We start from the raw sequence: 12,110 nt of genomic DNA on the forward strand, positions 1-12,110 counted from the left end.
TGGGCTTTTTTCTGGTTGGTAGGCTATTAATTACTGTCTCAATTTCAGAACTTGTTATTGGTCTATTCCGGGATTTGGCTTCTTCCTGATTTAGTCTTGGGAGGGTGTATGTGTCCAGGAATTTATCCATTTTTTCTAGATTTTCTAGTTTATTTGCATAGAGATGTTTATAGTATTCTCTGATGGTAGTTTGTATTTCTGTGAGATCAGCGGTGATATCATCTTTATAATTTTTTATTGTGTCTATTTGATTTTTCTCTCTTTTCTTCTTTATTAGTCTGGCTAGCAGTCTATCTATTTTGTTAATCTTCTCAAAAAACCAGCTATTGGATTTATTGATTTTTTGAAGGGTTCTTTGTGTCTCTATCTCCCTCAGTTCTGCTCTGATCTTAGTTATTTTTTTGTCTGCTGCTAGCTTCTCTAGTTCTTTTAATTGTGATGTTAGGGTGTCAATTTTAGTTCATTCCTGCTTTCTCCTGTGGGCATTTAATGCTATAAATTTCCCTCTAAACATTGCTTCAGCTGTGTCCCAGAGATTCTGGTATGTTGTGTCTTTGTTCTCATTGATTTCAAATAACTTATTTATTTCTGCCTTCATTTCATTATGTACCCAGTAGTCATTCAGGAGCAGGTTGTTCAGTTTCCATGTAGTTGTGCGGTTTTGAATGAGTTTCTTAATCCTGAGTTCTAATTTGATTGCACTGTCGTCTGAGAGACTGTTATGATTTCTGTTCTTTTGTATTTGCTAAGGAGTGTTTTACTCCCAATTATGTGGTCACTTTTAGAATAAGTGCAATGTGGTGCTGAGAAGAATGTGTATTTTGTTGATTTGGGGTGGAGAGTTCCGTAGATGTTTATTAGGTCCACTTGGTCCAGAGCTGAGTTCAAGTCCTGAATATCCTTGTTAATTTTCTGTCCCATTGATCTTTCTAATATTGAAAGTGGGGCGTTAAAGTCTCCCACTATTATTGTGTGGGAGTGAGTCTGAGTCACTTTGTAGGTCTCTGAGAACTTGCTTTATGAATCTGGGTGCTCCTGTATTGGGTAAATATATATTTAGGATAGTTAACTCTTCTTGTTGTGTTGATCCCTTTACCATGCCCTTCTTTGTCTTTTTTGACCTTTGTTGGTTTAAAGTCTGTTTTATCAGAGCCTAGGATTGCAACCCCCACTTTTTTTTTTTTTTTTTTTTGACAGAGTTTCACTCTTGTTGCCCAGGCTGGAGTGCGATGGCATGATCTCAACTCACCACAATCTCCACCTCCCAGGTTCAAGCTATTTTCTTGCCTCAGCCTCCCGAGTAGCTGGGATTACAGGCATGCACAAGCACACCCGGCTAATTTTTGAATTTTTAGTAGAGACGGAGTTTCTCCATGTTGGTCAGACTGGTCTTGAACTCCCAACCTCAGGTTATCTGCCTGCCTTGACCTCCAATGTGCTGGGATTACAGGCGTGAGCCACCATGCCCAGCCAACCCCTGCTTTTTTTTTTTTTTTAACTTTCCATTTGCTTGGTAAATATTCCTCTATCCCTTTATTTTGAGCCTATGTGTGTCTTTGCATGTGAGATGGGTCTCCTGAATACAGCACACTGATGGGTCTTGACTCTCTATCCAATTTGCCAGTCTGTATCTTTTAATTGGGGCACTTAGCCAGTTTACATTTAAGGTTAATATTGTTATGTGTGAATTGGATCCTGTCATTATGATGCTATCTGGTTGTTTTGCCCATTAATTGATGCAGTTTCCTCATAGTGTTGATGGTCTTTACATTCTGGTATGTTTTTTGCAGTGGCTGTTACCGGTTTTTCCTTTCCAAATTTAGTGCTTCCTTCAGGAGCTCTTGTAAGGCTGGCCTGGTGGTGACAAAATCTCTCAGCATTTGCTTGTCTGTAAAGGATTTTATTTCTCCTTCACTTATGAAGCTTAGTTTGGCTGGATATGAAATTGTGGGTTGAAAATGCTTTTCTGTAAGAATGTTGAATATTGGCCCCCACTCTCTTCTGTCTTGTAGGGTTTCTGCAGAGAGGTCCACTGTTAGTCTGATGGGCTTCCCTTTGTGGGTAACCTGACCTTTCTCTCTGGCTACCCTTAACATTTTTTCCTTATTTTAACCTTGGTGAATCTGATGATTATGTGTCTTGGGGTTGCTCTTCTTAAGGAGTATCTTTGTGGTGTTCTCTGTATTTCCTGAATTTGAATGTTGGCCTGCCTTGCTAGGTTGGGGAAGTTCTCCTGGATAATATCCTGAAGAGTGTTTTCCAACTTGGTTCCATTCTCCCCATCGCTTTCTGGTACACCAATCAAACGTAGGTTTGGTCTTTTCATATAGTCCCACATTTCTTGGGGTCTTTGTTCATTCCTTTTCATTCTTTTTTCTCTAATCTTGTCTTCACAATTTATTTCATCAAGTTGATCTTCAATCTCTGATATCCTTTCTTCCGCTTGATTGATTCGGCTCTTGATGCTTGTGTATTCTTCACGAAGTTCTTCTGCTATGTTTTTCAGCTCTATTGGGTTACTTATGTTCTTCTCTAAACTGGTTATTCTAATTAGCAATTCCTTTAACCTTTTTTCAAGGTTCTTAGCTTTCTTTCATTGGGTTGGTACATGCTCCTTTAGCTTGGAGGAGTTTGTTATTACCTACCTTCTGAGGCCTAATTCTGTCAATTTGTCAAACTCATTCTCCATCCAGTTTTGTTCCCTTGCTGACGAGGAATTGTGATCCTTTGGAGGAGAAGAGGTATTCTGGTTTTTGGAATTTTCAGCCTTTTTGCACTGGTTTTTCCTCATCTTCATGGATTTATCTACCTTTGGTCTTGGATGTTGGTGACCTTCGGATGGGGTTATTGTTTGGACATCCTTCTCGTTGATGTTGATGCTACTCCTTTATGTTTGTTAGTTTTCCTTCTAACAGTCAGGCCCCTCTGCTGCAGGTCTGCTGGAGTTTGCTGGAGGTCCACTCCAGACCCTGTTTGCCTGAGTATCACCAGCAGAGGCTGCAGAACAGCAAAGATTGCTGCCTGTTTCTTCCTCTGGAAGCTTCATCCCAGAGGGGCACCCACCAGATGCCAGCTGGAGCTCTCCTGTATGAGGTATCTGTAGACCCCTGCTGGGAGGTGTCTCCCAGTCAGGAGGCACAGGGATCAGAGACCCACTTGAGGAGGCAGTCTGTCCCTTAGCAGAGCTTGAGCACTGTGCTGGGAGATTCGCTGCTCTCTTGAGAGCCAGTAGGCAGGAATGTTTAAGTCTGCTGAAGCTGCACCGAAGCTGCCCCTTTCCCCAGGTGCTCTGTCCCAGGGAGTGGGAGTTTTATCTGTAAGGCCTTGACTGGGGCTGCTGCCTTTCTTTCAGAGATGCCCTGCCCAGAGAGGAGGAATCTAGAGAGGCAGTCTGGCTACTATGGTTTTGCAGAGCTACAGTGGGCTCCGCCCATTTTGAACTTCCTGGTGGCTTTGTTTACACTGTGAGGGGAAAATCGCCTACTCAAGCCTCAGTAATGGCAGACGCCCCTCCCCCCACCGAGCTCAAGTGTCCCAGGTTGACTTCAGACTGCTGTGCTGGCAGCGAGAATTTCAAGCCAATGGATCTTAGCTTGCTGGGCTCCATGGGGGTGGGATTTGCTGAGCTAGATGACTTGGCTCCTTGGCTTCAGTCCCCTTTCCAGGGGAGTGAGTGGTTCTGTCTCGCTGGCATTCTAGGCACCACTGGGGTATGAAAAAAACTCCTGCAGCTGGCTTGGTGTCTGCCCAAATGGCTGCCCAGTTTTGTGCTTGAAACCCAGGGCTCTGGTGGTGTAGGCACCCGAAGGAATCTCCTGGTCTGCAGGTTGTGAAGACCATGGGAAAAGTGTAGTATCTGGGCTGGAGTGCACCATTCCTCATGGCGCAGTCCCTCATGGCTTCCCTTGGCTAGGGGAGGGAGTTCCCCAACCCCTTGCATTTCCTGGGTGAGAAGATGCCCCACCCTGCTTCGGCTTGCCCTCCGTGGGCTGCACCCACTGTCTACACAGTCCCAGTGAGATGGGCCAGGTATCTCAGTTGGAAATGCAGAAATCACCTGCCTTCTGCATTGGTCTCACTGGGAGCTGCAGACAGGAGCTGTTCCTATTCGGCCATATTGCCAGCCCAAATGGCTCTTTTATTTAACAAATATTATAAAGTGGCTACTCAGTGCCCTGTCCTGTGCAAGGCACTGGAGATACAGTGAGGAGCAAATAAATGTCCTGCCCACAAGGAGCTGATATTCCAAGTGTGTGTAGGAGGCGAAGTGGGATGACAATAAATACCAAGAGAAAAAACCAAGATAAATACCCTGAAGAAAATAAGAGGGTAATGCCTGAGGCCATGACTGGAGGGGCTGGAGGTGGGATGCCTGCCCACTTATGCAAGGATAATGAGGGAAGGCCTCTGCAGAGGTGAGATTTGATGCAAGGCTTGAATGGTGAGAGGACAACAATGGAAAGATGTTGGCAAGAGAGTTCTGAGCAGAGGAGACAGCCAATGCAGAGGTCCTGATGCCAGAACAAAGGAGACAGGTTTAAAGGACAGAGAAATCCAATGTGACCTGGGAGCCTTGATAAAAACTGTGTATTTTATTTCAACTGTTATAGAACATCTTTGGAGGGTTTCAGCAGGGGAGAGACACTGTCATCTTTTAGCTTTGCAAACACAACTCTGGCTGCCATGTGGCACTGGATGTAGGGGAACTTGTGGCCATGGTCCAGACGAGAGATGCTGGGAGCCTGGTCTGTGGCTGTAGTTGAGGAGATTAGGCAAGGCATTGGCTGGGACACGTTGGCACATAGAACTGACAGGGCTTGCTTTGGCATGTGAGGAACAGGCTGAGCCATCACTCAGAACAAAGCCCATCATTGCTGATACCCTTTTTCAGGCCGGAGGGCTTGATGCAGAAGGACCAAGGTGGTCCCATTAGCAAAAAGCCAGCCTGGACAGTCTCTTGCTGTTGTTTTCCTATTGTCAATGGCTGTGCTTTCCTCCCTGGGAGCACAGCTTTGTGCTGCCTCTTCTTACCACTGTCCTCCCTGCCCTGAGCATGTCATGGTGGCCTCTGCTTGCACATATGCAGAGACCACCCAGGGAAAGCCTTACCAGGGACACTGGCTCTTGGGCCTTGGAGGCTGGTAAATAGGTGAGGGTCATGGGGCCTTGGAAGCTGGTGAGTAGGTCCGCAAGGCAGTGAGCTCTGCCTCCCTCTACCTAGACTGCCACAAGTCCAGGCTGAGAAGACTGCCTGAAAGACAAGCTGTAACACAACATTTGAAGTCCCTTATACATGTTCATTCATTTGATCCTCACAACAACACTTTGAGACAGGTCTCATTATTCTCCTCAGTGTTCAGGTGAGGAAACTAAGGCACAGTGGTTATGTAACTTGTCCAGGATCAGAAAGTGCAAGGAAGCAGCACCAGGAATTAGTGCAGGCAGTCCGCTCCACAGCCCAGGCTTTATCCACTGCTCTCCCTGGCTTCAAGTGTGGCCCTGCCCACCAGGGAAGTCACACACAAGTGACAGAGATGAGAGATTTACAGGCAGCACAAGAAGCACACGGCACCGAGGAGATCCCTAAATACTAAAGTGCACAAGGATGGCCTCTTGTAGGAAAAGTGGACTCAGGCTGGCCCAAAGGACAGGTGCAGTCCCATGGAGCAGAGCTGGGGAGGCACTATAGTCAGAGCTGAGAGCAGATTCACAGGGGTAGTAGCAGGGAATGAGTACAACGTGTGTGGCAGACCAGACTGGGACAATGAGAGGACAGCGGCTGCTAGAGGAGTGTGGCTGTGGCCAGACCAGGGGTCACATGATACCCTTTACTGGCATATGAGGCTCAGAAGTCTTCGTTTTATCCTGATAACAGGAAGCCACTGGAGGACCAGCACGAGGGTGAGGAAGCCACAGAAGGGAGATGACAACTCTGAAAGGCACACATTAAGCCTGGATGCTAGAGGTGCGATCCCTCAGACATTCTCAATTGTTCTTCCTAGAAGTAACTGATCAATATCCCATTTTTACTCATAATAGCCAAAAGGTGAAAACAACTGAAACTTTCATCAGCTGATGAATGGATAAAGAAAATGTGGTCTATCCATACAATGGAATATTATTCAGCCATAAAAAGAATGAAGTATTGATACATGCTAAAATATGTACAAGCCTAGGAAGTAAGTTATATGAAAGAAGCAGTTACCAAAAGCCATGTATTGAATGTTTAAAGTGATGGATATGGTAATTATCTTGATTTGATCCTTATACAATGTATACATGCATTGAAACATTACACTGTGCCCCACAAATATGTACAACTATTATGTGTCAATTATAAATTTATAAATTGATTTTTTAAAAGGCTGCATATTGTATGATTCCATTTATATGAAATGCCCAGAAAAGGCAAATCCGTAGAGACAGAAAGTAGATTATTGGTTGCCAGGGACTGTGGGGAGGAGGGAGTGGAGAGTGACTGAAAATAGGCACCAAGTTTCCTTTTGAGGTGATAAAAACGTTCTAAAATTAGAGAGGGGTGATGGCTGCCCAGCTCTATAAATATACTAAAAACGACTGACGTACATTTTACAAGGGTGAATTTTATGTTATGTAAATTGTATCTCAATAAAGATGTTATCAAACCACCATTGCTTGATTTCCTTATGCTGATGAGTAAACAAATCAACATTTCCAGCTGGTGCTGAGACTCACCTTGCGTGCTACTTGTTGAAACCGTTTTTGTGCCCTGGACCTGCTGAACCAAGTGTTATTAATGAGTGGATCAAAAGTAGGATGAAACTCCTTGATTTTCTGTGAATATAAAATATAGGCACATCTTACATTTAAATTTTAACTCCTGTCATAAACATTTAATAAAAACATTTTAGAGTTTCATCCCAAATCAAGTTGTTATTTATTTGTTGTATTGCTTAGTGAGCATTTATTTATTAAGCACTTTTAGTGTACACAGCATTATAAGGAACACTTCTTGAGTTGGGGGCCAAAAGTGGAAGAGAAGATTAGGGTTTTAAGAAACTTATAGTCTAGTTAGGAAAGCTCAAGCAAACACATGTGGCTTTGAGGAAGAATAAAGTCACCAATCCCATGTGGTGGTGTTGACAGTGCATCCAGAACTGAAAGGTGTGGGCTGTGAGATCCCCTGGCTGGGAAGAAGGGCTACTTTACTCAGCCCTGCATGCCCAGTGCTGACACATGTATTGTCCCACATGTGCCTTCATGTCCTGGGCACCAGTGTATCTAAGTTAGTAAATGAATAAGGAGGAAAGAGTGCCTGGGGGTTTAGTGAGGCTGGCCAGAGCCTGAGGCACTGTAGGTTCTTGAATAAGGAAATGATATAAAAAGAGACATCAGAAGGGAATCAGTCTTACTTTGGCATATGCCATGAGCTGCAGAGGAGAGGGAAGAGGATCAGTTATACAGACAGAAAAACCTGTTGGATTAGTCATGGGGGACACCCAAAGGTTGGACTCTGGTATGGCCCATTGAAGAGCCATTGGCAAGACTTTGTGGCCAGAATAAATCTAGTGAGGAGGAGGACAGGGAGAAATTTGGTAAAAATAATTCAGATATTGCAAAACCAGCAAAGAAAAGTGAGAATGATGGAAGTGGGAGATTAGAATTTTATCATTGTTAAAATTAAAAGTTGGACTTTTAACCAGTGATATGGTTTGGCTATGTCCGCACCCAAATCTCATCTTGAATTGTAGTTCTCATAATCCCCATGTGTTGTGGGAGGGATCAGATAGAGATAATTGAATCATGGGGGCAGTTTTCCCCAGCCTGTTCTCATGATAGTGAGTTAGTTCTCAAGAGATCTGATGGTAAGGGGATTCTCCCTTCACTTGGTTCTCATTCTTCTCGCTTCTGCTGCCATGTGAAGAAGGATGTGTTTGTGTCCCCTTCTGCTATGTTTGTAAGTTTCCTGAGGCCTCCCCAGCTGTGTGGAACTGTGAGTCAATTAAACCTCTTTCCCTTATAAATTACCTAGCCTCAGGTATCTCTTCATAGCAGAGTGAAAACTAATTAATACAGTAAATTGGTACCAGGAGTGGGGTGCTGCTATAAAAATACTCGAAAATGTGGAAGCAACTTTGGAACTGGGTAACAAGCAGAGATTGGAATAGTTTGCAGGGCTCAGAAGAAGAAGGAAAATGTGGGAAAGTTTGGAACTTCCTAGAGACTTGTTGAATGGCTTTGTCCAAAATGCTGATTGTAACATGGACAACGAAGTCCAGGCTGCGGTGGTCTCAGGTGGAGATGAAGAACTCGTTGGGAACTGGAATGAAGGTGACTCTTGCTTTGTTTTAGCAAAGAGACTGGGGGCATTTTGCCCCTGCCCTAGAGATCTGTGGGACTTTGAACTTGAGAGAGATGATTTAGGGTATCTGGCAGAAGTAATTTCTAAAGAGCAAAGTGTTCAAGAGGTGACTTGGGTGCTGTCAAAAGCATTCAGTTTTATGTATTCACAAAAATATGGTTTGGAATTGAACTTATGCTTAAAAGGGAAGCAGAGCACAAAAGTTTGGAAAATTTGCAGCCTGATGATGTAATAGAAAAGAAAAACCCATTTTCTGAGAAGAAATGCAAGCCAGCTGCAGAAATTTACTAAGTAATGAGGTGCCAAATGTTAACCACTAAGACAATGGGGAAAATGTCTCCAGGACATGTCAGAGGTCTTCATGGCAGCCCCTCCCATCACAGGTCTGCAGACCTAGGAGGGAAAAATGGTTTTGTGGGCTGGGCCCAGGGCCTTGCTGCTTTATGCAGTCTAGAGATTCAGTGCCCTGTGTCCCAGCCATAGCTAAAAGGGGCCAAGGTACAGCTCAGGCCATGGCTGCAGAGGGTGAAAGCCCCAAGCCTTGGCAGCTTCCACATGGTGTTGAGCCTGTGGGTGCACATAATCCAGAAATGAGGTTTGGGAAACTCTGCCTGGATTTCAGAGGATGTATGGAAACACCTGGATGTGCAGGCAGAAGTTTGTTGCAGGAGTGAAGCCCTCATTTAGAACCTCTGCTAGAGCAGTACAAAGGGAAATGTAGGATTGGAGCCCCCACATGGAGTCCCCACTGGGGCACTACCTAGTGGAGCTGTAAGAAGAGGGCCATCATCCTCCAGACCCCAGAATGGTAGATCCACCGACAGCTTGCACTGTGCACCTGGAAAAGCCACAGACACTCAATGCCAGCCTGTGAAAGCAGCTGGGAGGGAGGCTGTACCCTGCAAAGCCACAGGAGCAAAGCAGTCCAAGGCTATGGGAGCCCATCCCTTGCATCAGCATGATGTGGATGTGAGACACGGAGTCAAAGGAGATAATTTTGGATCTTTAAGGTTTAATGACTGCCCTGTTGAATTTCTGACTTGCATGGGGCCTGTAGCCCCTTTGTTTTGGCCAATTTCTCCCATTTGGAATGGGTATATTTACTGAATGCCTGTACCCCCATTGTATCTAGGAAGTAACTAACTTGCTTTTGATTTTACAGGCTTATAGGTGGAAGGGACTTGCCTTGTCTCAGATGGGACTTTGGACTGAGAATTTTGAGTTAATGCTGGAATAAGTTAAGACTTTGGGCAACTGTTGGAAGGGGATGATTGTGTTTTAAATTGTGAGGACATGAGATTTGGGGGACCAGTGGTGGAATGATATGGTTTGGCTGTGTTCCCACCCAAATCTTATCTTGAATTGTAGTTTCCATAATCCCCATGTGACCCTCATGGAAGGGCATGATTGTGTTTTAAATTGTGAGGACATGAGATTTGGGAGGGGCTGGGGCAGAATGATATGGTTTGGCTGTGTCCCCAACTAAAGCTCATCTTGAATTGTAGTTCCCATAATCCCCATGTCATGGGAAGGACCAGGGTGGAGATAACTGAATCATGGGGGCAGTTTCCCCCATCCTGTTCTCATGATAGTGACTTAGTTTTCACAAGATCTTATGGTTTTATAAGGGGCTTCCCCCTTGGCTTGGTTTTCATTCTTCTAATTCCTGCCACCATGTAAAGAAGGAAGTGTTTGCTTCTTCTTTTGCCATGATTGTAAGTTTCCTGAGGCCTCTCCAGCCATTCAGAACTGTGGGTCAATTAAACCTCTTTCCTTTATAAATTACCAAGCCTTGGGTATTTCTTCATAGCAGTGTGAAAATGAACTAATATTACAAGACAGAGATAATCAGGTGGACGGGGCCACACTACTCATTTTAGATTTGAGAACAGTAAGGCACCACAGCCAAGAGGCTTGCCAAGGTCCCAAATCTGTCACAGAGTTGTAACTAGAACTCTGGCTTCTGACTTCTGATTTTGTATCCTTTCTACCAAGGGAAGGGGGATAATGAACAGAGGCCCAGGGGCCCACCTTGAGGACCTGCAGACAGGGGCTTGGAGAATGAAGGAAAACAAAAAAGGAGACCCAAAACGAGAAAGTAGAGGGATGAAAAGGAGTGGCCAAAGTATGTAATGCTGTTCATTTCAAGAGAAACATGAATTACAAGTTTTGATGCTTTACTTGCAAAAATATGGTAACATTCTGAAAATGTACGCAAATTAAAAAGTATTAAATATCTCTTAGTAAAGGATTTCTATAACATTGTTTAGCATTTAAAAAATAAGCATTTAAAGAGCTGCCAGTAATCAGATTCTAAATAAAGGAAAGTTACCCACCTCTTCTTGATTGCGAACGACCCGTTTATGGCTAACTTCTGTTTCAAGTCGCTGAAATTCCTCATCCAGAATAGGATCTCCTCTATCTAGCTGGGTTTTTAATCATCAAAATAATTTAAGTTGAATATAAATGCATAAAACTTTGTCTTTAAAACTTGTAGAAACCCATTAAGCAATTGGTCAAATCCACCCATGACGTTCCCATTGGAAGTGGTGAAATACAAGTAGGTAAAAAAGATCAGTATGATTACACTGTTTAAACATAGGGAACTCTGATCGAAGAACAGACTCGATACCTTCTTTTTTTTTTTTTGACGGAGTCTCGCTCTGTCACCCAGGCTGGAGTGCAGTGGTGCAATCTCAGCTCACTGCAAGCTCCGCCTCCCGGGTTCGCACCATTCTCCTGCCTCAGCCTCCCGAGTAGATTCGTTCTTTTTATAACTAAAAGACAGTGGCTTTGGAAATTACTTCCAAGACACTTAGAAATAATTTTAGGAAACTGTAACTATGGGAATATACAAATTTCATCAAAAAGACATTTAACGTCCCAGTAAAGTTGTAAGCTCCTCAGAATTGACTATCCAGACGTCAGGTTTAAAGGAAGGCATGTGGAGATTCCTCCCTTCTCCTGGGTGGTGGAAGCTGACAGGTCTTCCTGGGCTGGAAAGTGACCTGCGGTTCCCTGGAGGTGAGTGACCCCAGGCTGCTCTCCTTCCCTCACCTGCCTGCTTCCCTGATGGCGCCTGGGCCCTTTTTCTTATTCCCAGGAGCCAACAGTGACTCCTGGGGTAGGCTGGCTGCACTGGGTTCAGTGTCTATATGTGCCTGCCCAGGTGGGAAAGGGGACTGTGTACTCCGCAGATGGTGTTAGTTTGTGCCTGTGTGTTCTATTAATTGTTTGTTGAGTAACTTTAAAAACCAGCTTGGCTCTTAAGTACACTGTTTATAAAAAATTTTAAAGACTTATTTGGAATAAATCTATTCACATTAACACCCTATTCAGAAATAAGAGAGGTGTGTTACTGTCACCAGAGTGGTGAGCTGCCTAGCTCTGATTGGCACGTAGTGGGAAGTTGAGTTTGAGACTGAGCACATTAAGTTCAAAGGACAGATTTCGTGGGGAGACCCCCACCAGCATTAAGAGTAAAATAAAATAGGGAATTTAAACAAGGGACTGGCAAATAGATCATTAGCTAGAATAATGACAAGGGAGATTTATTATATCTTTATTAAGACACTGCTGATTTGATTATGAGTAAAAGCTCATCATCCTTGAGGGCTGTGCCATCCCACTCTGAGGCCAACTCCTTCCTTCCCCCACCATTTCTCCTCTTTGTTTCCACCATGTGCCTGGGGTCTCCAGGAGTTCCGTGCCACTGGGTCACCTGTCAGGACTCAGCTCTCAGATAAAATCCCCTGGACACACAGAATGG

The 12,110-nt window shown here is 44.2% G+C and overlaps 1 protein-coding gene across 5 annotated transcripts in view; it reads right to left on the reverse strand.

The window, feature by feature from the left end:
• The window catches only part of CFAP221 (cilia and flagella associated protein 221), a 127,945-nt gene that overhangs the window by 44,718 nt on the left and 71,117 nt on the right, over positions 1-12,110 (reverse strand). For all 5 annotated transcript variants that reach the window (XM_055261540.2, XM_055261538.2, XM_063631305.1 and 2 more), the window contains 2 exons: positions 10,678-10,767; positions 6,715-6,813 (listed from right to left, as the gene is read on the reverse strand). In XM_055261540.2, coding sequence (XP_055117515.1) covers positions 6,715-6,813; positions 10,678-10,767 — 189 coding nt within the window. The remainder of the gene's footprint in view (positions 1-6,714; positions 6,814-10,677; positions 10,768-12,110) is intronic.

Source organism: Symphalangus syndactylus, chromosome 22 (genome assembly GCF_028878055.3).
Source record: "Symphalangus syndactylus isolate Jambi chromosome 22, NHGRI_mSymSyn1-v2.1_pri, whole genome shotgun sequence".
In the NCBI taxonomy this organism is placed as follows: domain Eukaryota; kingdom Metazoa; phylum Chordata; class Mammalia; order Primates; family Hylobatidae; genus Symphalangus; species Symphalangus syndactylus.